The 26,929-nt window shown below is 43.2% G+C and overlaps 1 protein-coding gene across 4 annotated transcripts in view; it reads left to right on the forward strand.

The window, feature by feature from the left end:
- Positions 1-5,449, forward strand: part of cdk7 (cyclin-dependent kinase 7) — a 38,309-nt gene extending 32,860 nt beyond the window's left edge. For 2 of the 4 annotated variants that reach the window (XM_078563096.1, XM_078563117.1), the window contains one exon: positions 2,404-2,583. In XM_078563096.1, the coding sequence (XP_078419222.1) occupies positions 2,404-2,441 (38 nt within the window). In that variant the 3' untranslated portion in view covers positions 2,442-2,583. Of the gene's footprint in view, positions 1-2,361; positions 4,027-4,635 lie in introns of those variants that run through there. The other 2 variants (XR_013579508.1, XM_078563109.1) reach the window with 2 other exon arrangements.
- The last annotated feature ends 21,480 nt before the right edge of the window (positions 5,450-26,929 follow it).

Here is a 26,929-nt window from a genome sequence, read left to right on the forward strand (position 1 = left end):
TCTAAATGTATATCTTTTTTTAAAATTTATTCATTTTATGGGATGTGGTCTTCACTGGCTAGGCCAGCATTTATTGCCCATACCTAATTTTAAATAAAAGTACTTGTTGGGAGATCTTAATAGTTACATAACTTAAAATTCTTAATATTAAATTCATATCGATAAGTTGCAAATTTCTTTGCCCAACTCCAAAGAAAGGGAGTAAGTAATTGTGAATCAATTTAAGAGTTGGAAGAATCTTTCTCGTCCTATTTCCTAAGACAGTGAAACAGTTTTCCTGAAATATTTTATCTTCATGGGGAGCCATCCAAAGAAAAGAGAATCCAAACTAGTAAGGAAATATTTTTTGACATTGAATATTCACCTATTTACACCAACTTTCTAATTTAAAGCATTATAAATCTGTCATTTTCACTAAGGAGAGTTCAGTTAAGTATGATATTAAGAATATTGAGTCTCCCATGTACAGGGATGTGTTCTGCTCTGCAAAGCTGCCTTCCCTTTCCCTGAATTGCTCCTATCCTAATACCTATTTGATTCTAAAGTAATGATAGCAAAGTTTTTTTTAAGCTTGAGTACCATATGAAAACATACATCAAAATCCACAGTGAGAAAAGGCCCATTGAGCCCTGTCCATGATTATTTATCATAATTTGTACAACATTAGGTAAATCCAAGATTCACTGGGGGCTGGGTCACTTGTTGGACAATTACTTGTGCATATAAAAAGAGACACTTATTGACACTGCTGGTGGGTTATAGAGTTAGGAACTGTACATTTGTAATGTTCCACTTTGTGAATAAAACCAAAACTGAGTAAAGATTGACTTCACAAACTGGCTGTCAAAACCTATCACCTAATACTCCATCTGTTGATCATCTTACTTTAGGGAACACTTGAGTTCTTTCCCCTGCCTACCCAGGGGGTGATGGTAGGGAGAATACAAATAGTGTTATTATTACCTCTAAAAACGTAATTCTATCTTCTCAACACATCGATCTACATCCCTTTAAAGTTGTCAATCAGTGCTGAGTCAACTATTTTTCCCCGTATTTGTTCCATGTACCCTACAACCTGTGGGAATGAGATCTGTCTGCTATCAAACCTAACTTGCTGCTTGCGTGCTTCAATTCTAACATCACTGTCCATGCGAAATAACTTGCCTACTTAAATCCATCTTCTTCAACTTGATATCAAATTACAGGCTCTATGTTCCTGCTCCAGTCTTTAATTATCAATTTTGAGAGCCTTAAGATTTTAAGCACATCAGTTTCATGGAGCAGCTGTCAACATCTGTCTTGTGCTACTTGTGGCATGTACAATCTGTTGTCTTTAATTTCTGCCTGAAATTTCTCAAGCTTCTCCTCAGTTTTCAATGTAAGCTTTTTATAATTGTCTGAGTCTGTAGTGTATCTATGGTTTCTGATCTACAGTTCCTTCTTTATTTCCCCCTCTGTTCAACAGAAAACTTTTATTTAGTTGTTTTCTGTCCTCCATCTGTCTCTGTGTTGTTTTCTCCCTTTATGTTTTCAGCCTTGGCTCATTTTGATTCTGTTTCATTCTATTATATCCCGGCAGCTGCTTAGCACATTCATACTCATAATGGCGCTCCTGAATTTAAATTGTGACTGTTTTTGCGACTGCTTGCTTCTGTCCCATCATTCAAATGGTGCTTCCTGATTGTGGCTGTTCTTTGCTTCTTGCTTACTCCAGCTGGTGCTGTCACCACACCTCCAGGAGGGCCCAAGTCAAGGGCAATTGTGATCAGGAGACAGAGGGCAACAGTAAGTCTTAGTGAAAATGAAATCTAGATGTGGTTGGTTTGATTCTCCCCACTCCAGGCACAGCATTATTTTTCTTCCTACTGTAGGACAAGTATGTAGTGCCACTGTACACCTGAAAAAGAAGAAAGATGGAATGGTTCAGAACAATTAAAACTCTTTAGTTATAGTAGATGGCATACACATTGAAGAAATACTGCTCCATTTAAACAAATTCAAACATTGAGAGGTAAATTTCAGGCATGGTCACCTGCAAGTAAAGGCCTGTGACTCTATTCATTGATGTTATCTGTGTTCTAGCTGCTAGGAGATGCTGAACTCCAAAATGCCTTACTTTTCTTTTGTTTTTTTTAAAAGAAATTCTCAGCCAGCTTTCCTTTGGGGCGGTAAGCGTCCACTGCATTACATTGTACTTGTGATAAACAGTGAAACTCAATTTAATTAGCAGCATTGATGGTTATAGTGAAGTTGTAGATGATCCATTTGTTTCACGCAGTCTATGTCCACCTAGAATTATTATTGAATATAAATTTATTTTCATTACTAGCCAGACGTAAATGTTGTTGCACTTATTTTTAGGTGGCCTGGCTAAGAGATTAATTTTCTGACCCTTGTCGACAGCTGCTGATACTGGACAGAAATGGAGCCAACATATGTGATAAAAGTTAATATTACAGTTACTTTTTGTAACACAAAGACTTAGCTGCTGTGTACAAAGTGGAGTTGTGTTCAAGAGTCCCGATTGTGTACTTAAATAATGATGTGTCAGTAATTTTTCAATAAACGTTTAAAAAAAATGGACATTTGCTCATCCTGTTACATATGTTGCAATCAAATACCTTTTTATACAGATTTTGAATAGAGAACTCTACTTTTACATAGCTTAAAAGGCACTTGACTGATGTGAATAATGGCTACTGTGGTAATACACTGCAGGATGTCTGGGGCCTATAAAACCATTTCTCACCTTCAAGAGAGAATTAAAAATCTTAAGCATGAACTACCACTAGAGAAGCATGGTGTTCTGGTGTCTAACTTGTATACTTGCCATAGAAAGATTAATATATAAAGATCTGTGATACACATATAGTTTGTAATATTTTTCGGTTTGGATTTCATTCAAGTGCAAATCACTCAATTTCCTAACTCGCATCTTCATGGTGTTTTTCATTCCAATTTAACTTTGACTCCCTTTCAACATTATTAATAATCTACTTCCCTATTTCATTATTACAGACACCTCTTTTTTTCCTCATCCTCTTGTTTCTTGTCTGTCTCCATCATTTCTTGGCTCATTGCTGGCACTCACCTCTGAGTCAGGAGGTGGTGATTAAACCCCACTTGAGCACAAAATCTAGGCTGGCACTTCAGTGCAATAATGAGGGAATTTTGCACTGTTGTAAGTACTGTCTTTTGTATCAGACAGCCCCTCAGGTGGAGATAAATATCCAATGACGCTATATGAAGAAAAGGAGATGAAGTCACCCAGTTTCCTGGGGAACAGTTATCCCTCAACCAATGCTTATTTATTTCATTGCTGTTCTTAGGACCTTGCTGTCTGCAATTTGATTGGCATATAACAGTGACTACAATTCAAAAGTGTTTCAGTGGTAGCAAAGTGCTTTGGCATGTCTTGAGGGCTTGAAAAGTGCTATATTTATGGAAGTTAGTTCTTTATTATTAATCATTCTTTGGGATGTGGGCATCTCTAGCAAGGCCAACATTTAATGCCCATTTTTAATTGCCCTTCAGAAAGTTGATATGGCATTCTTGAACTGCTTTGGTCCCTGTGACACAGGTGCTCCCATTAAGCTGTTAGGTACTTGGTTCTAGGATTTTTACCTAGTGAAAAATGAATGTCCAAGTCAGGATGCATTTGTCTTGAGGGGACCTTAGATGTAATGATATTCCCATGCATCTGCTGCCCTTCACCTAGGTGGTGAAAGTCACAGATTTGGAAAGTGTTGCTGAAGTAGCTTTGGCTACAGTGCATCCTGTAGATGGTACACACTGCAGCCATAGGATGCTGATATTGGAGAGAGTGAATGTTGAATAAGGTGCCGATCAAGCCAGCTGTTTTTCTCTTGCTGGTGTCAAACTTCGTGGCTGTTGTCAGAGTTGCACCTATTCAGACAAGTGGAGAGTTATCCTGACTTGAACCTTGAAGGTGGTGGGCCACTGGACCAGGACGCACTTATGAAGGGTGGAGGAGTCTGGAATGTGGACTGATTTGGTATGATTCTTGTAAGTATGTCACTTTCTCATCTTTAGCTTGACTAGTCTGTGGGACAACTCTCCTAATTTTGGCACCAGTCTCCCCAGATGTTAGTGTGGAGGGTTTTGCAGGATCAAGCAAGCTGATTTGATGCCAAGATCGCAGTGATCTGTCTGGTTTAATTCTTGTTTTCCTTTCTAGCAGTTTGATCTTGCTAGGCCACCAGAGGGCAGTTAAGGGTCAACCACTTTAGTGTGGGCCTGGAATCACATGTAAGCCAGACCAGATAAGTTTGGCAGGTTTCCTTCACTGAAGGACATCAGTGAACCAGTTGTTTTAATGGCAACCCAACAACTTGATAGTCACTTTTACTGGTACCTGCATTTTACTTACAGGCTTTTAAAACTGAATTCAAATTCTCCAGCTGCCATGGTGGGATTTGAACCTTATACTCCCTGGATTATTAGTTGGCCTCTTTTTTTCCTAGCTGTCTACTACAGTTGTACTATCTGTGTATTTTAACTTCTCTTTATTACCAGCTATCTTGTGCCTTTATCAGAAAACTTTTATTTTCCATCTTTCTCTCAACAGTTGGCTGCCTCTCATCTATTTCCTTCTCTCCCTTATCTTCTCTGTAGCTGACAAATGGAAACAGGTCTGATGCTGAGTACAGGATTTGACGACCATTTCACCTGACCTCAGGCCACTATCAAACTACAACTCGGTCTGTCTCCATTATATCAAATTTCAAATGAGCAGTGCAAGTATTTAAAAAAGATTGTTTCATAGAAAAGAACACAACCTGCTAACTGTAAGAAATTATGCAACTCTGGGCCAAACTATAGATACAGTGCACTATGACCTGATTATTTTCTACAATTTTGCTGAATATTGAAAAGCTGAATCAATACAGAAACCATTTTTCTTAAAATGCTGTATAAAATTCAAGTCTTATTTCTGATGGCTCTTAAAATTTTATTTTATGGTCTTTTGTTGGATTTTTCCAATGTCTTTATTTTGTGAATGTGTTACTTCGTACTGGCAAACGGAAGTGGTCCTTACCTTGAAGAGCAAGGCAGCATCTCTAAATCTGGATACTATGTCATGTTGTGCTCCATCCAGTTTTAGTCCAGCACCTTGGTATTGTAGGGATTGAAAGGTGTGCTGAAACCCCTTGGTACTGAGAAACATTCTTACTACTTCAGCAGGTGGGTTTTCATGAAGTTCAATTCTCCAGAACTGAAACATGAATTAATTCAAGGAAAAAGTGAAAAATGAGGAATTTTCTAAAGGAAAAGCCATAAATAGATTGCCAATGGAAAAATGCAAAAAAAAAAATTCAACTCGTACATTTTTATTACAAATGTATTTCTACCTCATGAGTAATATTGCTATACAAACATTGATAATTTCATGTGCAGTGTTTGATTTGAATAAATGTTATGTTACAAACTTGCCTCTTTTTATTAAAAAGCATGAAATATAAAATCTTATGAATAAACCCTGTTAGTTATTAGGGGCACACAAAGACTGGAGGTAAGCAAGGGAGGTTCGAGGAATTTCCTCTTGGCTTCTGCTGCACCACCATGAACTAGTTTTTTTTCTTTATTCTTTCATGGGATGTGGGTGCCACTGGCAAGGCCAGCAGTTGTAGCCCATCCCTAATTGCCCTTGAACTGAATGTCTTGTTCGGCTTTTTCTGAGGGCAGGTAAGGTTCAACCACGTTGCTGTGGATCTGGAATCACATATAGGCCAGACCAGGTAAGGACGGCAGATTTCCTTCCCTCAAGGACATTCGTGAACCAGATGGCATTTTACAACAATCAGTGATAGTTATCAAGGTTGGTCACCATTCCTGAGCCTCCAGATTTTGTTAATTAAATTCAAAGTGGTGGAATTCGAACCGATAACCCCAGTGCATGGGGATTACTAGCCCACTGTCATTGTCGCTATGCTACCATCTCTCCAATGTTCAGAAATCCCTGTTCTCAACAGTAAACAGGTTTTCCACAACTTTTGGTGAATCTGTGGTAGTGCAATGGAGGAAGCCATGAGGAAATTCATCCTCTTGAGAAAGTGGCTACCCGTGGTTATATCAGAGATTTCACCAAGCCTAATCCAAGTTCCAGCAAATTCGAGGAACTCACCAAGTCTCCTTAGACAGTGCCTTCCAAGCCCATGATCACTACCACCTAGAAGGACATGGGCAGCAGATGCGTGGGAATACCACCACCTGGAAGTTCCCCTCCAAGCCACTCAGCATCTTGATTTGGAACTGTATGGCCGTTCCTTCACTGTCACTGGGTCAAAATCCTGGTACTCCCTCCCTAACAGCACTAATGGTGTATCTACACCACATGCAGCTCACCAAAACCTTCTCAAGGGTAATTAGGGATGGGGAATAAATGCTGGCCTAGCCAGCAATGCCCACATCCCACAAATGAATTTTTAAAAAAAATCTGCCTCAGTAAAGAGAAATTAACATTGCATCTCTGTACAGGGGAAGGGTTCCAAGTTAGTGCTATGGGCTGGGAGGAAATTTCATTGGCAAGGAAAGTAGTAGTATGCTGCTGATTTTCCATAAAGGTATTTTTGCACTGCTGCAGAATTTTGTGTTCCCAGTATAAACATGACAACAACAGCTTAAACTTCTATAGCTGCTTTAACATAGAACATCTCAGAGTGCTTCACGGAAGTATAATGAAGCAAAAGTCAAAGTTGGGGCAAAGGAGGAGATATTAGAAGGAGTAACTAAAGAGGGATCTTTAAGGAGGTTCCAAAAAGAAGAGAGGGAGGTAGAGAAGCTTGGGAGGAATTTCTAGAATATCAGGCCAAGATGGCTGAAGTGCAGCCATTAAAGGTGAGATTAGTTTGTGGGGAGCTCTATGGATGGATAAGTCCGTGAAGCGATTTAAGCACAAGGATGGGAATTTTAAATTTGAGGCATTAAATGAGTGAGATCCAATGCAGTGAGAAGAGGTGCTAGATTTGGTGCAGGATAACTTACAGGCAGCAGAGTTTGTGCTGAAGTTTATGGAGGGTGGGAGGCCAGCCATGAGAAAATTGGAATAGTCATGTCCAGAGGCAAGAGAGGTATGGATAATCCTTTTGGCAGCAGGTGGGTTGAGGGAGGGGCAGTGATGTGATGAACTAAGGTCACTGTTTAAAAATGAGGGGTCGCTCATTTAAGACAGATGAGAAATTTTTTCTGAGGGCCATGAGTCTTTGGAACTCTCTTCCTGAAAAGGCAGTGGAAGCAGAGTCTTTTAATATTTTTAAGGCAGAGCTAGATAGATTCTTGATTAACCAAGGGACGAAAGGTTTTCAGGGGTGGGTGGGAATGTGGGGTTGAGGTTACAATCAGATCAGCCATGATCTTAATGAATGGCTGAGGAGGCGAGTGGCCTACTGCTCCGAATTCATGTGTTTGTGTAGAAGCGGACTTGGGTGGTCTTTGTAATGGGAAGGTTATCGGGTTGGAAGCTCTCAGGGTCAAATAAAATACTGAGATTGTGCGCGGTCTCATTCAATCTGAGTCGATAGCTGCTGAAGGGGATGGAGTCAATGGCAAGAGTTTGTGCTGGGATCGAAAATTATGTCTTTGGTCTTTCTAATGTTTAACTAGAGGAAATTATGCCTAATCCAGGACTGGATATCAAACAGGACATCTGGCGGTAGAGGCAGTGGAGTAGTTGAACGTTTTTGACTGATGTTCCCAAGGGGTGAGATGTACATGGGGAAAAGAAGAGAGCAAGGATAGATCTTTGATGGACCCCAGAGGTAACTGCAGGGGAAGGAAGATGAGCAATTGTTGGGAAAATTCTGGTTACAATTGGAAAAGTAAAATTGAAACCAAGAGAGGATTGTCCAACTCAGCTGGAAAACAAGGGAGAAACAAAGGCTGAGGTTAGTGTGGTGGAAAGTGTCAAGGATGAGAAGGGATAGTGTACCGCAGTCACAGTGAATGTCATTTATTTGGACGGTATTATTGCTGTGGTGGAGTGGATACCTAATTAAAAACAAAACTTTTCCCACATGTTGACATAAAATTAAAATGTAGGTAAATAATTTCAATTTACTAGGAAATCTGTTACTTTGCTGCTCATTGTGGGAGGATATACACTGGGATTTCTCCTTGAATTACACCAGGTTCCAGGATTAACTGGGACGCATTTTATGGGAATTGTAAACAGCAGTGATGATTTGCTAATTTCATGCTCATCCTTGCTGTTTCCAGGATTTCCTTTCACAAATTATATAGAATTGCAATATACAGCACAAACAGACATTTGGTGCAACCAATTCATGTCAGTGGTTTATGTTCCTTATGAACCTCCATTATTTTTTCCCTCTTATGTACTTATGTAGCTTCCCATCAAATGCATCTATACAATTCTGCTCAACTACTCCCTCTGGTAGAGAGTTCCACCTTCTCACCACTCTCTAGGTAAAGGAATTTCTTCTGAATTCCCCAGTTAATTTCTTGGTGACTATCTCATATTGATAGCATCTAATTTTCTCTTCCCCACAAGTGGAAACCTTCTTTATGGTCTCTATCAAGACCACTGTTAGGTCACCCCTCAGCCATCTCTTTTTAGGAGAAAAACTAACGCAGCCTGTTATCTTTTCCTGATGGGTATAACCTTGCAGATCTGGTATCATCCTTGTAAATCTTCCCATGCCTCTATATCATTGTTATAAATGACGGATCAGTATTGAGGCCATTGTTAGAAAGAGGCATGAGATTTTGCAAGCTGATTTTAGGGACCTAAAATAGAAATTAATAAGCAGGACCTCAAAGGTTGTAATCTCAAGGGGTGAGAATAGCTAAATTGCTCTTGCAGAGAACCAATATGGGCTCAACAAGCCAAATGGCCTCTTTCAGTGCTGTAACCACCCTATGATTCTGTAAGACAAACAATACAGCCACCCCCTCCATGCAACTAATGGAAATAGGCTTTTGGACTTTAAAAAAAGGCATTAGGGATAGGCCAGAAAAAGTACCCCCGCCATACTAACCTGCTTCACCCTCCTACAAGGATTTGTCTTTGGACTACTGCTGGCAAGACACAATTGACACAAAATGCTAATGAGGCCTGGAACTCGAGGTTCTCAAACTTGATTGGTTAAATGACCCCTTTTCAAATGGATTGGTAATCGCAGACCTCCCATCTAAACTATAATCCTATGTGATACTTGTTATCCGAGAGTGCTGCATGTAAGGAGTGCACTAACAATGCTTTTAAGAAATCAGGTATTTTTTTGTGCTGTTCTCCGTGCTCCTCCGTGTGTGCTCACCTCCTGGGTGAGACAGCCAACCCACACTGTGCTACACGTGTGGCCGTCACAATCCGTTCTGGTCTCCCTACTTGTACTTGCACATTCAATTGCAGACTCCCTGGAAAGTCTTTATGGAGCCCAATTTGAGAACCCACTGCTCTCTAGCCCATTGGCTTCATTTCCAACTTTCTCAATAACATTACTGTGGACATCCAGCAAATTAGGTGCTTCGCACCAGGAAGGGAGAGGAGGATCAACAGGCAAATCTCAAGAATTATCTAGCAGTTAACAAGAGAACAGGACCAGCCAAAACCAAGGATGAAAACTGCAGAAGACCCAGTGGGATTGCAAAGCAGAGAGCTAGGATCATCACTTGCCCAGTTTCAAGTAGTGTTGTGTAGGAATTTCCAATGTAAACCAGGCCCCTAATTCGGGTTTGGAAGTTTCAATGGAACTTTTCATGGATTCTTCTGCTAACCTATATCAATTCCATTTTCAGTCACTAAATATTGCCTACTAAAATAAAACATACAAGATGGTCAATACTTCATGAATTCTTCTTTGAGAAAGCAGTACAATACAGCAACTTACATTCTTATAGCACCTTTAAAGTTGTATAATGTCCCAGGTGGTACAAAGAAGCATTAACAAACATAATTTGACACAGCCATCATAAGCATTTTAGGACAGATGACCAAAAACTTGATCAAAGAGGCAGGTGTTCAGGAGCATCTTAAAGGAAAAGAGGGGGGGGGGGGGGAAAGAAGTTTAGCGGGGGGGCTTAGGGGCCAGACACCTAAAAGCATAGCACCAATGGTGGAGCGATTAAAATAGAGGACGTGCAAGGGTCTAAAAGCAGAATTTAGTTGCAAACAGCACCAACAGGAAGTCCACAAAGTACAACCAACTCTGGGGCTTAAAGTTGCCCTGGGCGGAACATGAAAGAAATACATGGATACCTGAGGAACTTTCTTTTGAACTTTGTGTTTTGATCATTCTGATTTAAAGAATTTTATTACACTCATGAAGAGCCTTAACCAATTAGGGAAACAGCAAAAACAACATGAAAATAGGATAAAAATCAAAATGGGAGGCAGCCTTGTTTTGTTCATGCCACCTGGTAGCGGGAAGCCTACATCTGCAGTGTGACTGAACAATAGGATTATCCTAACGTAAAATGGCGACTTGCATTTCTATTTCTATTATAAATACTGGCATAAAAAAGGTTACAGAGAAATTGTAATGAATTAGAAGCAAGACTGAGGCCAGGATTTATGGCCCCGTTGCGGGCGGGACCTACCGTGGGCGAGGCGGCACCCACCCCAGCTAGAAGTCCATTGATGTGCGTGCGGTGGAAGATCGCGGTGGGGGGCAGGTGTGGAAAATCCTGCCCTGAATCTGGATAGGAAATACAGACCATACATGAGAAACATTTAATATATTAACATTTAGTATATAATTGGTGCAAAAACCGAGATGATTTAATCATACATCTCAGATTAAGTAAAGCAATTAAGAGACTTCCAACTTGCTACACCAGTGCTTCTCAAACTTTTCCCTAATGTGGCCCAGTTTTTTTGCCTCAGATTTTTTGGGACTCTAGAGTGATAAATGCAGGGGGAAGGGGCCTGGGGGAGGGTTATTGTGTGCTGGCGGGGGTGGGTAGTTTGACATGCGTTCAGGGTCTAGATAGGGTTCTTTACAGCTACTATGTACATATTGGGAAGTCTGCATGAGGTTAGAACTTCTCCTCCCTCCAGACCTCTGTTACTCAATCATGTGATGTTACATCAACATTATGTGCTTCTGATGTTAATGTGGGGGTGTAGGGAAGGCGCAACCCACAGTTTGGGAACCCCTGTGCTACACCAATGAATGGCAGCATGGAGTCCATGCTGATTCTCTGCACAATAAACTCAGGTGTGTCCAGCTGATGTTTTGTGCCCAACATTGCTCATTGAATGTGTACTGACTTGATGGACCAGACAGGTTTTAACAAGAAACAGATAAACTTTATTACAGAGAGCTTCTCAGATACTACATGTTCAATCAGGACTCTTGTCAGGAAGCTCCACCACCCGAATTACCCGCGCTTAGGTCTCATTGGTCAGAGCCTCCAAGAACATCACATGACCCCTCATAGACAGCAGGAAGCAATACCTTCAGTACTACATTTGCTCCCTCTTTAGTCTTTTACAGTTTCTATTTACAGAGAACATTTGAATATCCAACAACATATACATATATACAACTTCAGGTGATGAAAGATTAATTTTCCAAGATGTTTTTCTTATTCGGTTAGAGTGCCATAGCTCTACCATTTGAGGCTCCTCCACAGGATCGACATGATCAGGAACTGCAGCATGAGATACATCATTAGAAAGTGGCAGTTCTGGGCTAGGCAACTCTACAGAGACATCGGGCATGTCTATTCTATGTCAATTTGTCACCTCAGGGATTGATGGTTCAACGTTAATCACCGGTGAAATAGTTAGTTGTTGGAATGTCTCTCTATCACGAATATGGTCCACATGTTTCCATTTGGGAGGATTAGGGACTAGTCTCTGAGATAATGGTTCCAGGAACCCAACAAGGTCCACTTCTGAAATTCGGCATGAATACTTTGCCTTTGTGCAAGCTTTGTTATGAATATTGTAATTCAATTTTTGATTACTCTGATTCCTCTTTGCCTTTCCCTCTAAGTTTGGAAACACCGGACTTAAACTTGTACATAGGCGGCATTTCATCAATAATTCAGATGGTGTTGTAGTTAAATGTCGTGTTGTATGATAACTGAGAAGAAAGCGGGAAAGTTGAGTTTCTAGAGTACCTTCTGATAACCTTTTCATTCCAGATTTGAGAGTTTGCACAGCTCTTTCAGCTAAACCATTTGATGAGGGATGATATGGTGCTGTTTTAATATGTCTGATTCCATTTAAATTCATGAATTTCTGAATCTTTGTACTGGTAAAGACTGTACCATTATCAGAAACAATGATTTCTGGTAGGCCATGTATACTAAAATAATGACGCAGCTTCTCAATAGTTGCACTCAATGTTGGCGATTTGACTTCGTACACATCCATCCATTTAGAATGTGCATCTATGATCAACAAAAACATGGTAACTAAGAATGGTCCTACATAATCAATGTATAACCCAGGGTTGATCAGGCCACTCCCACGGATGCAGTGGAGCTGAAACAGGCAACTTCAGTTGTTGCTGACAATGGAGACAGTGCTTGACCATAATTTCAATGTCACTGTCAATGCCTGGCCACCAGACATAGCTTTGCGCATGCACTTTGACTTTTGTTATGCCTGGATGTGCACTGTGAAGATCTGCCAAGAGTGGTCCTTTTCCTCGTGAAGGATGACAACTCTTGATGCCTACAACAAAATTCCACCTTGATATTTTAACTCTGTTTTATGGACATGGAATGGTCTCATCTCTTCAGACACTGGTGAATTTGACCACCTCTGCAAAATGAGGTCTCTGATTTTCGACAAACTTGAAACTCTGTTTGTCCAATTTCTAATTTGCCTCACGCACACAGATGAAGAATCCAAGAAATTCAGTACTGGCACAACTTCTTGTAGCACTGGAGCATGTACAATGCTATCTGGTAACGAGAGACGACTGAGTGCGTCCGCATTTGCAATATGTAAGCCAGCCAGGACGATACATAAAGGTATACTCATACGCAGATAATATCAAAGCCTATCATTGTATTCTTGAGGTTGATGGAATGGCCTTATCCTCACCGAATAAACCCATTAAAGGTTTATGATATGTTTGCGACATCCAATGTTCGTCACTCTAGCTTCTTGAGCTCTAGTGTTGGGTTAGCCTTTTCTAATCTGATTCCTGCCTTTACTTTTTCTGTTTGCCACAGAGTTTTGCTTTGTCCTTCATTTTGATTTCACAGTCGGTCAAGTTCCTCTCTGGTGAAATCTTAACTTGGTTTAGTTCAGTAGTTGAGCTACCCTTGGCTTCATTATCCACTCACATCTTGGAAAGTTCTACGACTTTTCCTTCTAATGTCTCTTTTGTTTCATTCAGCTGATTCTTCAACTCTTCAGTCTCTTTCTTGTATCTCTTGGCTTCCTTCTGGAATATTGAACATTGTCTCTGCCAACTGTTTCATTTAGGTATTTAAATGTGTGTTCTCCCACCACTGTGGTTGAGGTTCCCGTAACCACCTCCATTACTAGTGGCTTCCCATTAACTTGGATCGTGACAGTGACAGGTTCGGTTTTTACAGCTGTGACGTTATACAGGGAATAAATGTCAGTATTGGCAGCTTCAAGTTCTGCTCTATTTTTCAATTCAATCATGTTGGTTTGCTGCCTTATGGGCTGTTTGACTTCCCCCTGCATTGCTTTACTACATGACCTTTCTTATGGTAGTAATGACATTCTGCCTCATTGAATGTGGAGGTGTCCGGTCCGTGGTCACCCCCGCATCGGTAACCGATTAACAACAGAGTAGCTGCTGAAGTGTTTCTACGAGGCCTTTTTATATTTCGAGTAGCAGACATTGCCTCTTGCTTCGCTGCTGTGTCTCTGGTTTTTGTGCCACGTCCGACAGTAGGTTCCCGCCCCACATGAAGAACAGCGCATTGTTGTATGTGCTGCAAAAGCTGCGAGTCTCTCGCGGCACCTTCCATGGTGAGGGATATTTCCGGGGTGTGCTTCAAATCAACGTTGACCTCCATGAGTAAACGGCGCTGAGAGGCATCATCCTGAACTCCACAAACTAACCAGTCCTGCAGCATATCATTTAGTGTGTCCCCAAAGTCGCAGTGTTCTGTCAACTGTCTCAGCTTCACTACGTAGGTTGCGGTGAATTCTCCTGGGCCCTAACTCTGGAATTAAACTTAAACCGCTGCATTATTACGATGGTTTTGGCTGGAAATGTTTTTTCATGAGGTCCACTAATTAATTAAAGGACTTAGAGTTAGACGGGCGAGTGGGGGGATTCAAACATGGAATTCCAGGAAAAATGGGAACAGATTTGGGAAGCAACAACATGTTCAAGGACTTTGAAGAGGAAAGAGATAGGACAGAAGTTTGGGGGGAGATGGTGGCTTGGTGGTAATGGCGCTGGACTAGTAACCTAGAGACCAGGTAATTCTTTGGGGACATGGGTTCAAATAAATCCCACTATGGCAGCTGGTGAAATTTGAATTCAGTCAATACATCTGGAATATAAAGTTAGTCTCAGTAATGGTGACTATAAGAACCCATCTGGTTCACTGATGTCCTTTAGGGAAGAGAAATCTGCCATCTTTACCTGGCCTGGCCTACATGTGACTCCAGACCCACAGCAATGCGGTTGACTCTTAGCTGCCCTCTGAAATGCCCTGGCAAGCCACTCAGTTTAAGGGCAACAAATTCTGGCAATGCCCACATCCCATGAAAGAATAAAAAAAAAGTTTGCAAGGTCAGTGGGGTCAAGTGTTGGACTTTTGAGGAGTGATGCGGGCAGATTTAAAGGAGAGAGGGACAAAACCTGAAGAATGAGGACTGTTAACAATATTGGCTAACATGGGACCAAGGAGAGGAAGTTGGGTGATCAGCAGTTTAGTGGGAATAGGTTTGAGGGAGTGGGAGGTGGGCCTCATGGGCGAGATGGGCTTGAAGAGGGCATAAGGGGAGATAGGAGAGAAACTGGATAAAGATGTAAATTCAGGGCAGGGAGGAGCATCAGAGGGTTTGGCCAGGTCGAATAGGGAAAGGGAGGGTCATAGCAGAGGCAGCTGATAGGATTGTTTTGATCTTAGTAACAAAAAAGTCCATGAGCTCCTCACACTTTTTGTTGGAGGTAAGGTACTAGGTATCTGACTGAAAGAAACAATGAAGGCACTGGGAATTAAATGCCAGATGATGCTGGCTTACCCTCAATCGAACTAATTTAGAAAATCAACTGAAAAATCAATATTGCCTCAAGGACAAAGATGGAGACAAATGCCTTTTATTATTAATCAGGTCTTAGCAACACGTTTTGTGGCTTTTGCTATATAGCACTGTTGGTTTGTCTTATCTTGGCAGATCCCTTAAAGTCTGTTGTGTCCACCTGCATTAGTTTTTAGACATTACAGATATTGTGCTTAGTTTAGCCACCACCTCTTGCCAGTCATGGTAGCCTCCTGTTCTCGGCGGAGAGAGCCCTTAAGTACCAATCAGTTCAAGACTCCTTGCAATCTCCCATTGCACCAGTGGTTTAATTTTCCCCTACTATCAAAATTGGGATTTGTGGGTGCAGTGCTCTCCGAGTTACCCTTTGAATCCACTTTGGAATCATAGCCCCCTTAACTTCTGGTGGAGTGGCAAATGAGTCAGATTACCAGTCTGCTAGTAATTATTTACCCTGAAATCCAAACTTCCAACTCAGGTTGGGCGAGATCTGGGTAGTGTAGCATGCTCCTGGGGTCTACAGTCAATGGCAGCTCAGCTCAGGTAAATAAACCACTGTTACTTTTTATGGCACTCGTTGCCATAAACCAGGTAAGTTTAGACCATAAGGTGTAGGAGCAGAAGTAGGCCATTCGGCTCATCGAGTCAATGAGAGTCAATGAGATCATGGCTGATCTGATAATCCTCAACTCCACTTTCCTGCCTTTTCCCCATAACCCTTGCTTCCCTTACTGATTAAAAATCTGTCTATCTCAGCCTTGAATATACTTAACGACTTAGCCTCTACAGGCCTCTGCGGTAAAGAATTCCACAGGTTGACTACCCTCTGAGAGAAGAAATTCCTCCTCATCTCTGTCTTAAATGGGTGACTCCTTACTCTGAGATTATGCGTCTGGTCCTAGACTCTCCCACAAGGGGAAACAACCTATCAGCATCTACCCTGTCAAGCCCCCTAAGAATCTTATATGTTTCAATAAGGTCGCCTCTCATTCTTCTAAACTCCAATGAGTACAGGCCCAACTGACTCAACCTCTCCTCATAAGAAAATCCCTCCATACCTGGGATCAACCTAGTGAACCTTCTCTGGACTGTCTTCAATGCCAGTATATCTTTTCTTAGATAAGGGGACCAAAACTGTTCACAGTGTTTTAGGTGTGGTCTAACTAGTGCCTTGTATAGTTTTAGCAAGACTTCCCTATTTTTATACTCCATTCCCTTTGAAATAAAGGCCAACATTCCATTTGCCTTCCCTATTACCTGTTGAACTTGTATGTTAGCTTTTTGTGATTCATGCAGCAGGACTCCCAAATCCCTCTGTGCTGCAGCTTTCTGCAGTCTTTCTCCATTTAAATAATATTCAGCTCCTCTATTCTTCCTGCCAAAGTGCATAACCTCACATTTTCCCACCTTATATTCCATCTGCCAAGCTTTTTGCCCACTCACTTAACTTGTCTATACCCCTCTGTAGACTCCTTGTGTCATCCTCTCCACTTACCTTTCCACCTATTTTTGTGTCATCCACAAACTTGGAGATAGTACATTCACTTCCCTCATCTAAGTCATTAATATATATTGTAAATAAATGCACTGATCATTGTGGCACTCCACTAGCTATAGGTTGCCAACCCAAAAATGCCCCCCTTATCCCAACTCTCTGTCTTCTATTAGTTAGCCAATCCTCCATCCATGCTAATATACTACTCCCAACACCATGGGATCATCTTATTAAACAGCCCTATGTGCGGTACCTTATCGAACACCTTTTGGAAATCAAAATATATTACGTCCAATGGTTCCCCTTTATCTATCCTGCTTTTTACCTCCTCAAAGAATTCTAATAAATTTGTTAGGCATGATTTCCCCTTCATGAAGCTATGCTGACTCTGCTTGATTAGATTATATATTTCTAAATGTTCTACTATTACATCCTTTATTATAGATTATCTGCTGATTACCACATACTGCCCTCCCTCAGCTGATGAATCAGTGCTCCTCCATGTTGAATACCACTTAGAGGAAGCACTGAGGGTGGCGAGGGTGCAGAATGTACTCTGGGTGGGAGACTTCAATGTCCATCACCAAGAGTGGCTCGGTAGCACCACTACTGACCGAGCTGGCCAAATCTTAAAGGACATAGCTGCTAGACTAGGACTGCAGCAGGTGGTAAGGAAACCAACAAGAAAGAAAAACATACTTGACCTCATCCTCAACAACCTACCTGCCGCAGGTGCATCTGTCCATGACAGTATCGATAGGAGTGACCACCGCACAGTCGTTGTGGAGACGAAGTCCTGCCTTCACATTGAGGATACCCTCCATCGTGCTGTGTGCCACTACCACTGTGTTAAATGGGATAGATTTCGAACAGATCTAGCAACTCAAGACTGGGCATCCATGAGGCGCTGTGGGCCATCAGCAGCAGCAGAATTGTACTCAAACACAATCTGTAACCTCATGGCCCGGCATATTCGCCACTCTACCATTACCATCAAGCCAGGGGATCCACCCTGGTTCAATGAAGAGTGCAGGAGGGCATGCCAGGAGCAGCACCAGGCATTCCTAAAAATGAAGTGTCAACCTGGTGAAGCTATAACACAGGACTACTTGCGTGCCAAACAGCATAAGCAGTAAGTGATAGACAGAGCAAAGTGATCCCACAACCAACAGATCAGATCTAAGCTCTGCAGTCCTGCCACACCCAGTTGTGAATGATGGTGGACAATTAAACAACTCACCGGAGGAAGAGGCTCCACAAATATCCCTGTCTTCAATGATGGGGGAGCCCAGCACATCAGTGCAAAAGATAAGGCTGAAGCATTTGTTACAATCTTCAGCCAGAAGTGTCGAGTAGATGATCCATCTTGGCCTCCTCTGGAGGTTCCCAGCATCACAGATGCCAGTCTTCAGCCAATCCTATTCATTCTATGTGATATCAAGAAACGGCTGAAGGCACTGGATACTGCAAAGGCTACGGGCCCTGACAATATTCCAGCAATAATACTGAAGACTTGTGCTCCAGAACTTGCCGCGCTCCTAGCCAAGCTGTTCCAGTACACCCTCAACACTGGCATCGACCCAGTGGAAAATTGCCCAGGTATGCCCTGTACACAAAAATCAGGACAAATCCAACCCGGCTAATTACTGCCCCATCAGTTTACTTTCCATCATCAGTAAAGTATTGGAAGGGGTCATCAACAGTGCTATCAAGCGGTGTTTGCTGAGCAATAACCTGCTCACTGACACCAAGTCTGGGTTCTGCCAGGGCCACTCAGCTCCTGACCTCATTACAGCCTCGGTTCAAACATGGACAAAAGAGCTGAACTATCGAGGTGAGATGAGAGTGACTGCCCTTGACATCAAGGCAGCATTTGACCGAGTGTGGCATCAAGAAGCCCTTGCAGAACTAGAGTCAATGGAAATCAGGGGGAAAAATCTCCGCTGGTTGGAGTCATACCTAACACAAAGGAAGATGGTTGTAGTTGTTGGAGGTCAGTCATCTCAGCTCCAGGACATCACTGCAGGAGTTCCTCAGAGTAGTGTCCTCAGCCCAACCATCTTCAGCTGCTTCATCAATGACCTTGCTTCCATCATAAGGTCAGAAGTGGGGATGTTCGCTGATGATTGCACAATGTTCGGCACCATTCGCGACTCCTCAGATACTGAAGCAGTCCATGTCCAAATGCAGCAAGACCTGGACAATATCCAGGCTTGGGCTGACAAGTGGCAAGTAATATTGGCACCACACAAGTGTCAGGCAATGACCATCTCCAACAAGAGAGAATCCAACCATCGCCCCTTGATATTCAATGGCATTACCATCACTGAATCCCCCACTATCAACATCCTGGGGGTTGCCATTGACCAGAAACTGAAATGGACTAGCCATACAATTACTGTGGCTACAAGAGCAGGTCAGAGGCTAGGAATCATGCAATGAGTAACTCACCTCCTGCATCCCCAAAGCCTGTCCGCCATCTACAAGGCTCAAGTCAGGAGTGTGATGGAATACTCTCCACTTGCCTGAATGAGTGCAGCTCCCACAACATCCAGGGCAAAGCAGCCGGCTTGATTGGCATCACATCCACAAACATTCACTCCCTCCACCACCGACACACAGTAGCAGCAGTGTGTACCATCTACAAAGTGCACTGCAGGAATTCACCAAGGCTTCTTAAACAACACCTTGCAAACCCACGACTGCTACAATCTAGAAGGACAAGGGCATTAGACAGGTGGGAACACCACCACCTGGAAGTTCTCCTCCAAAATCACTGACCATCCTGACTTGGAAATATATTGCCGTTCCTTCACTGTTGCTGGATCAAAATCCTGGAACTCCCTTCCTAACAGCACTGTTACCTACACCACATGGACTGCAGCAGTTTAAGAAGGCAGCTCACCACCACCTTCTCAAGGGCAACTGGGATGCCCTTGCCAGTGAAGCTCACACCCTGTGAATGAATAAAAAAAAATAGACTCCAACATTTTCCCAAAGACAGATGTTAAGCTAATTGGCTTTTAGTTACCTGTTTTTTGTCTCCCTCCCTTTTTGAATATGGGTGTTACATTGACCGTTCTCCAACCCTCTGGGACTTTTCCAGAATCTAAGGACTCATGGAAGATTACTATCGGTGTATCCACTTTCCCTGCAGTTACTTCTTTTAATATCCTAGGATGTAACCCATCAGGTCCAGGGGACTTATTGGCCTTTAGCCCCATTAGTTTCCCTAGTACTTTTTCTCTAGTGATAGTTGTATTTATTTCCTCCCCCACCTTTTTTGCCCCATGATTATTTAGTATTTTTGGTATGCTATTAGTTTCTTCTTACTGTGAAGACTGAAGCAAAGTATTTATTTAACTCCTCTGCCATTTCCTGGTTTTCCATAATTATTTTCCCAGCCTCATTCTCTAAGACGCAAATGTTCACTTTGGCCTCTCTCTTCCTTTTCATATATTTAAAGAAGCTCTTACAGTCCGTTTTTCTCTTACTTGCTGGTTTACACTCAAAGTTTATTTTCTCCTTTTTTTTGGTCATCTTTTGTTGGTTTTTAAAACTTTTCCAATCCTCTGGTTTACCATTAATCTTTGCCACATTGTATGTTTTTTCTTTCAATTTGATACTGTCCTTAACTTCCTTAGTTAACAATGGTTGGTTTATCCCCTTCCTTGAATCCTTCTTTCTCACTGGGAACCTCAACCTTTGTTGTGAGTCATGAACTATTTTCTTAAATGTCTGCCATTGTTCATCAACCGTCTTTTCTGCTAAACTCCTTTCCCAGTCCACTCCATCCAACTCTGCCCTCAGTCCTTTGTAAATACCCTTATTTAAGTTTAGCACAGTTGTTTCCGACCCAAGTTTCTCACTCTCAAACTGAATGCTAAACTCTATCATATTATGGTCATTTTTTCCTAGGGGATCCTTTACTCTGAGATTTATTAAACCTGCCTCATTACACATTACCAGATCCTAAATAGCCTGATCCCCGGTTGGATTCACAACATATTGTTCTAAGAAACTGTCCCAAATGCACTCTATGAACTCTTGCTCATGTCTACCTCTGCTAATTTGCTCTTCCCAATCTACATGAAGATTAAAGTCACCCATGATTAACATACTGCCTTTTTTACACGCCCTCATTATTTCCTGATTTATTCTCTGTCCTACAGTATAGCTACTGTTAGGGGGCCTATAGACTACTCCCACCAGTGTCTTCTTCCCCTTGTTATTTCTTACCTCCACCCATATAGATTCTACATCTTCCGACCCAAGATCATTTCTTGCTATCGTACTTATTCAATCTTGTACTAACAAAGCTACCCCACCACCCTTTCCTTCTTGCCTGTCCTTTCGAAAAGTCACATACCCCTGGATATTTAGTTCCCAGCTTTGATCTCCTTGTAACCATGCCTCCGTAATGGCTATAAGATCATACCCATTAACCTCTATTTGTGCTGTTAATTCATTTATTTTGTTCTGAATACTACGTGCATTTAAGTAAAGAGCCATTTAATTTTGCCTTTTTACCATTTTTTCCCCTTTTGACCCTATTTGCTGCTGTTTTTTTTTATGTTAGTACACTCTGTCCCCTTCCTGTCACGCTCTGGGTATCATTACCTAAGTAGCTGCACTGCAAGGCTGCCATATCCTTTTGCTTTGTCAGCCTATGTATCCCCTCTCCAGAGCCCTCTCCCCCACTCTATTTGGTTTAAAACCCTCTCTACAGCCCTAGTTATTCAGTTCGCCAGGACACTGGTCCCAGCACAGTTCAAGTGAAGCCTGTCCCACTGGAACAGCTGCCTTCTACCCATGTACTGGTGTCAGTGCCCCATGAACTGAAACCCATTCCTCCCACACCAAACTTTGAGCCATGCATTTAACTCCTTGACTTTATTTACCCTTTAAGTGTTTAAAGGTCCAGCCAAGTTTAAAGATTTTTGAGAAGCCAGGGAGAAAATAAGTGTATAAGGTTAATAGATAGGATTTGGAGGGGCCGGGTCGGGTCAGGCCTAGGGTTGGCAGGGGCGGGTGGGCGGTGATGGTCAGGCCTGGCCAGGAGGGGGTGGGGGTGGTGTCAGAAGTCAGGTTGGTGGGGGGAGGGAGCCAGGTTGGGAGTGGGGGGAGTCAGAGGGGGGTATTGGGGAGTCCTGTGGGAGGTCGGGGGGGTAGTCTGGGGGTGGTAGTGAGGGGGCTGGCGGTGTCCCATCGGTGGGTAGTTGGTGGGGTAATGGGGGCAGGGGAATCCCATGGGTGGTTGAGGAAGTGGGGGGAGTCCCTTGGAGGGGGATAGTCGGTGGGGGGGTGGGGGTAATGGGGGACCTGGGGGAGGTTTGGCAGGGGTGGGGGGTTAGTTGGGGTGGGTCAGTGCTATAGTAACCCAGAAGCTAGAAGTGGTTTTAATTCTTCTAACTGTTTCTGGTAACTATCCCTGTAAGTCAGTCAGAACCATCCAAAGTTTACAATTTAAATCACATTTTCAGATGGTTCCCAGTGCAGGGCAATTGCCCGTCGGAAGTTTGAACTTCCTGGGCAATTGCTGAGCAAACCTTACCTGGGAACCTCCGGGGGTGGTTCCCCAGTGCATCTTTGGGATATCCCCCAGATACACTGCCTCGGAGCTCAGGAGTATGGCCCATGGAATCGTATAGTGCTGAAGGAGCTCTTTGGCCCATCATGCGCCAGATCTTTTGAAGAGTAACCCAGTTCATTCTAATCCCTCGCTCTCCCCATATCCCTGCAATCTTTCTCCTTCAATTATTTATCCAATTAACTTTTAAATGTTACAACTGAATCTGCAAAACACCAAAAGCACAACATTCCAAATTACAGGACGAATACGCTGTAACCATTCTATGATTCCTAACCATTTGTTGCGTAAACAGATTTTTCTCCATGTTGCCCCTGGTTCTTTTCCCTTAAACCTGTACCTTCTGGTTACTGACTCTTCACTCATTGGAGACAGTTTCTTTTTACTCCATCTATACCCTTCATGATTTTAAATGCCTCTACCATTTATTTCTCTTCCCCATGTGAAGCCTTTGATAAGGCTGTCAAATGCTTCAATATTATTTCTGCCTCTCTGAGAAAATTTTTTCCCCCTCTCGTGTGGTCACACCTTTATGTGGCTACATTTCTTTTCACTTAAAGCAGCAGCCCTTGATCCTAGTTCCTCAAGTATTCAGCCCTCTGTCGACCAGTGGTGTGAATACTTGAGGACTGTAGGCTGACCCCAGTGAATCAGCTGAGGTCTGTGGGCTACTCCAACAGCGCAGTTTGAAGAATCGTCTCTTATATTGCCTTCCAAAGATGCGTAGTTTGCCAATTTTGCCAAAATGACAGCTTGAGGCAGAAGTAATCTGGGGTCACTATCATACAATTATACCATAACGCTGCAAATTTCAAGAGTGTGAATTAATGAAGAGAAGTCATAAGGAAAATTGGGGAAGATACTGCTTAAGAACGTGCCAGATTATGGTTCACAAGCGCGCACTTTTTGAATGGTGATTCACTGATATTAGATACTGGGGGGTGGAAACTTTCAACTGCTGACCACAGTTAGAACCGAGTGAGGAGGAATAAGCTGGCTCCCCTCTTTTCCAACCTCCCCGGGCGGTCGCCACAAAGGTTCATTTAAAATTCTTTCCCCGTAGGTGCCTTTTCCCAATCCAAATGTATTTACTTTTTATAAGCAGCCAGTTTAACCGAGCTTTCTTGAGTCAATACCAGTCCTTGGCTTGTCCGTGAGGCGTAGCTGGTGGTGCGTTGCGGCCGTTAAGTTGGGTGATTTTGGTAGAGTTGGCAGTCTGTTACTGGTTTGTTCCCAGAGGGTGAGGTGAGCTGGTTGCCTCTGCAGGGGTAACTGAGGAGGTTGTCCTGTTTCTTTCTGCTTGCTGCCTGCTAGACAACTTGCCTCCAGCAAGAGAGAGAGAGAGAGAGAGGCCCTATTGTTGATCTTCTTGCTTCTGTCACTGTCACTCACTGGTCTCTGGTCAGTTTTTAACCCATTTTCTCTGTGTATTGTGGGAGTGGGAGAGTGGGAAATAGGCAGGACTTGCATCCACAGCCCGTTTTACTTTTAACTCAGAGCTTTTTTACGCATTCTGAGATATAAATCAACAGGGGATGGGTTTTTGGATTTTCTGATGATATGTAGGAAACAGTTTCCATTGTCTTCACAGACACAGGAGATTAAAATCCAGCCTTTTGAATTTTCCATACCTTTCTTTCAAGTGTCTCTGTTTGAATTGGGCCTTGACACCTCTTCAGGTGCGAAATTCCATGTCCTCAAGACAGGTCTGTCAGTATAATCCTCATAGGAATTTTCCGGAAAGAGGTCACTTTACAGTAGCAGCCATCTTTTGAAGTCTTTACTTGTATTTCTTTCCTTAAAAAGTTCAAGATGCCCATAGGCAGTTGGGAAAGCTGTAGTTTCTTAATCGTGACACCACCTTCTCATCTGAAAAACAGAAGACTGGGAATTGAAAGTCTGTTGGGTATCTTTTGCAGGGTGATCAACTGTCCCATAATTTTGTTGATGGTTCCATATTGCCGCGTCTTGTTTCTTCCCGGGATGGCATATGTCCAGTATTTCCAAAGCTATGATTTTTGCCAGAGCCCTGGGAGTCTCATCTTGCAGCTCCCTGTGCCCCCTTGCTATTTGTGCCATTGACCACAAGGTGGCTTTGGAGCCCCTGGAGAAGCAGCTGAACCTGAAGATTGCAGGCTTGAATTCTTAGGCTTCTTGTTAACCAACCTCTGACCCCCATCCCACCCCCACCAACCTTACATTCACCAGCATCCCTAAGTCTCCACCCTCACCCTCCCCCACTGCTCTCATGGTCGTCACCAACTTCCACCACACCCCCAACCCCGCTCTGAAGGTCAACGTGTCCCTTATTTTATTTCATAAAAGTTGGTCACCTTAATCTTTTGCACCCATTTGACTGACTGAATCAACTTTTAACTGGGTTTTATGCCTTGGGTAAATGAGTTCATTGGCCAACTGAACTCGAACTGCGGACCTTCCTATACTCTCATCAATTGCTGCTTGCAATCAATAACGGGGAGAGACTGATGTAAGAATAAACAGTGATGGTTTATTGAGACATAGGGCAGAGCACCAGATCATACGTGCTCACTCAGAACTCTTCAGAACTAGATTTACAATTCCCAGTTGCCCGCGCTGTACAGTGATTCGTCAGTGCTGTCACCCAATCAGTACACTTGCATTTTCTTAAAGGGATAGGGTACCTCACTTTACCACATCCCTCCCCCTTTACTTAAAATTACAGATAACAAGCTTAAAATACATTTAACTATTTACACAATAACTATTTTACAAGTCTGTCAGGAGGCTTTCTTTGGCGGGTTGAGTGTCTTAGCCCAATAACCTCGGCTAGTGTTTTTAAGACCTCCTTTTCAGGGGACAGTTGTCCATTAGGTTCCTCAGTGGAAATTGGCAGGTTTGTCCCCCTAATCCCCTCGGGTCCCACAGGCCCCATCGGTGCTTCCAAATTGCGTGACCTGTCTCCTACGTGCAGCACAAACTCAAGCATAGACAAAGACTGCATTTCTTCTTGTGGGACTGACGTTCTTTTGCAGAGATGATCCACATGTGGTCTAATTATTTTCATCGACACCAACACCCATCTAGGACCCTCCGCCCCTGCCTGTCCCTCCGTCCCCACCCCATCTTCCAATCCTAGCCCTGGCCGTGTATTCACTATACCCGCTGAAACTTCCCCTCTCCGACGCTGAACGTTCAGTGCTCAGCAAAGGACTTAGTTTCATACCCTTACGCCCTCATCTCAATGAATTTCGGGCTCGGCACGATGCTGAACTCTTCTTCCGCCGCCTTCGTCTCCGTGCTCACTTCTTTGGGCAGGAGTCCTCTCCCCGTTCAACGGATCCTTTTACCCACCTCCAATATTCTCCCTCCACCTGGATCCCTCCCTCTGGATTCTTACCTTCTCTTGATCTTTTCATTGAGAACTGTCGGCGTGACATTAGTCGTCTCAATTTCTCTGCTCCTCTTACCCATTCTAACCTGTCTCTCTCTGAACTTACTGCACTCCGTTCTCTCAGGTCCAACCCTAATATTGTCATCAAACCCGCTGACAAGGGTGGTGCTGTTGTTGTCTGGCGCACTGACCTCTACCTCGCGGAGGCTGAGCGTCAACTTGCAGACACTTCCTCATACCTCTCCCTGGACCATGACCCCACCACTGAACATCAAGCCATTGTTTCCAGGACTGTCACTGACCTCATCTCCTCTGGAGATCTTCCTCCCACAGCTTCCAACCTGATAGTCGCCCAACCTCGGACAGCCTGCTTCTACCTCCTACCCAAAATCCACAAACAGGGCTGTCCCGGCAGACCGATCGTGCCAGCCTGTTCCTACCCCACGGAACTCATTTCTCGCTATCTTGACTCCCTTCTCTCTCCCCTTGTCAAGTCCCTTCCCACCTACATCCGTGATTCCTCTGACACCTTACATCACATCAACAATTTCCAGTTCCCTGGCCCCAACCGCTTCCTCTTCACCATGGACGTCCAATCCCTCTACACCTCCATCCCCCACCGGGATGTTCTGAGGGCCCTTAGCTTCTTCCTCGAACAGAGGCCCGAATAATCCCCATCCACCACTACTCTTCTCCGTCTGGCTGAACTTGTTCTCACACTGAACAATTTCTCCTTTAACTCCTCGCACTTCCTCCAAATAAAAGGTGTGGCTATGGGTACCCGCTTGGGCCCCAGCTATGCCTGTCTCTTTATGGGGTATGTGGAACATTCCTTGTTCCAGTCCTACTCCAGCCCCCTCCCACAACTCTTTCTCCGGTACATCGATGATTACTTTGGTGCTGCTTCATGCTCTCGTCGGGACCTGGAAAAATTTATTAATTTTGCTTCCAATCTCCACCCCTCTATCATTTTCACATGGTCCATCTCTGACACTTCCCTTCCCTTCCTTGACCTCTCTGTCTCAATTTCTGGTGATAGACTGTCCACCAATATCCATTACAAGCCTACCGACTCCCACAGTTACCTCGACTACAGCTCCTCACACCCCGCTTCCTGTAAGGACTCGATCCCATTCTCTCAGTTCCTTCGCCTCCGTTGCATCTGTTCTGATGATGCTACCTTCAAAAACAGTTCCTCTGACATGTCCTCCTTCTTCCTTAACCGAGGTTTTCGACCCACGGTCGTTGACAGGGCCCTCAACCGTGTCTGGCCCA

Source organism: Cetorhinus maximus, chromosome 2, assembly GCF_964194155.1.
Source record: "Cetorhinus maximus chromosome 2, sCetMax3.hap1.1, whole genome shotgun sequence".
NCBI classification, from domain to species: domain Eukaryota; kingdom Metazoa; phylum Chordata; class Chondrichthyes; order Lamniformes; family Cetorhinidae; genus Cetorhinus; species Cetorhinus maximus.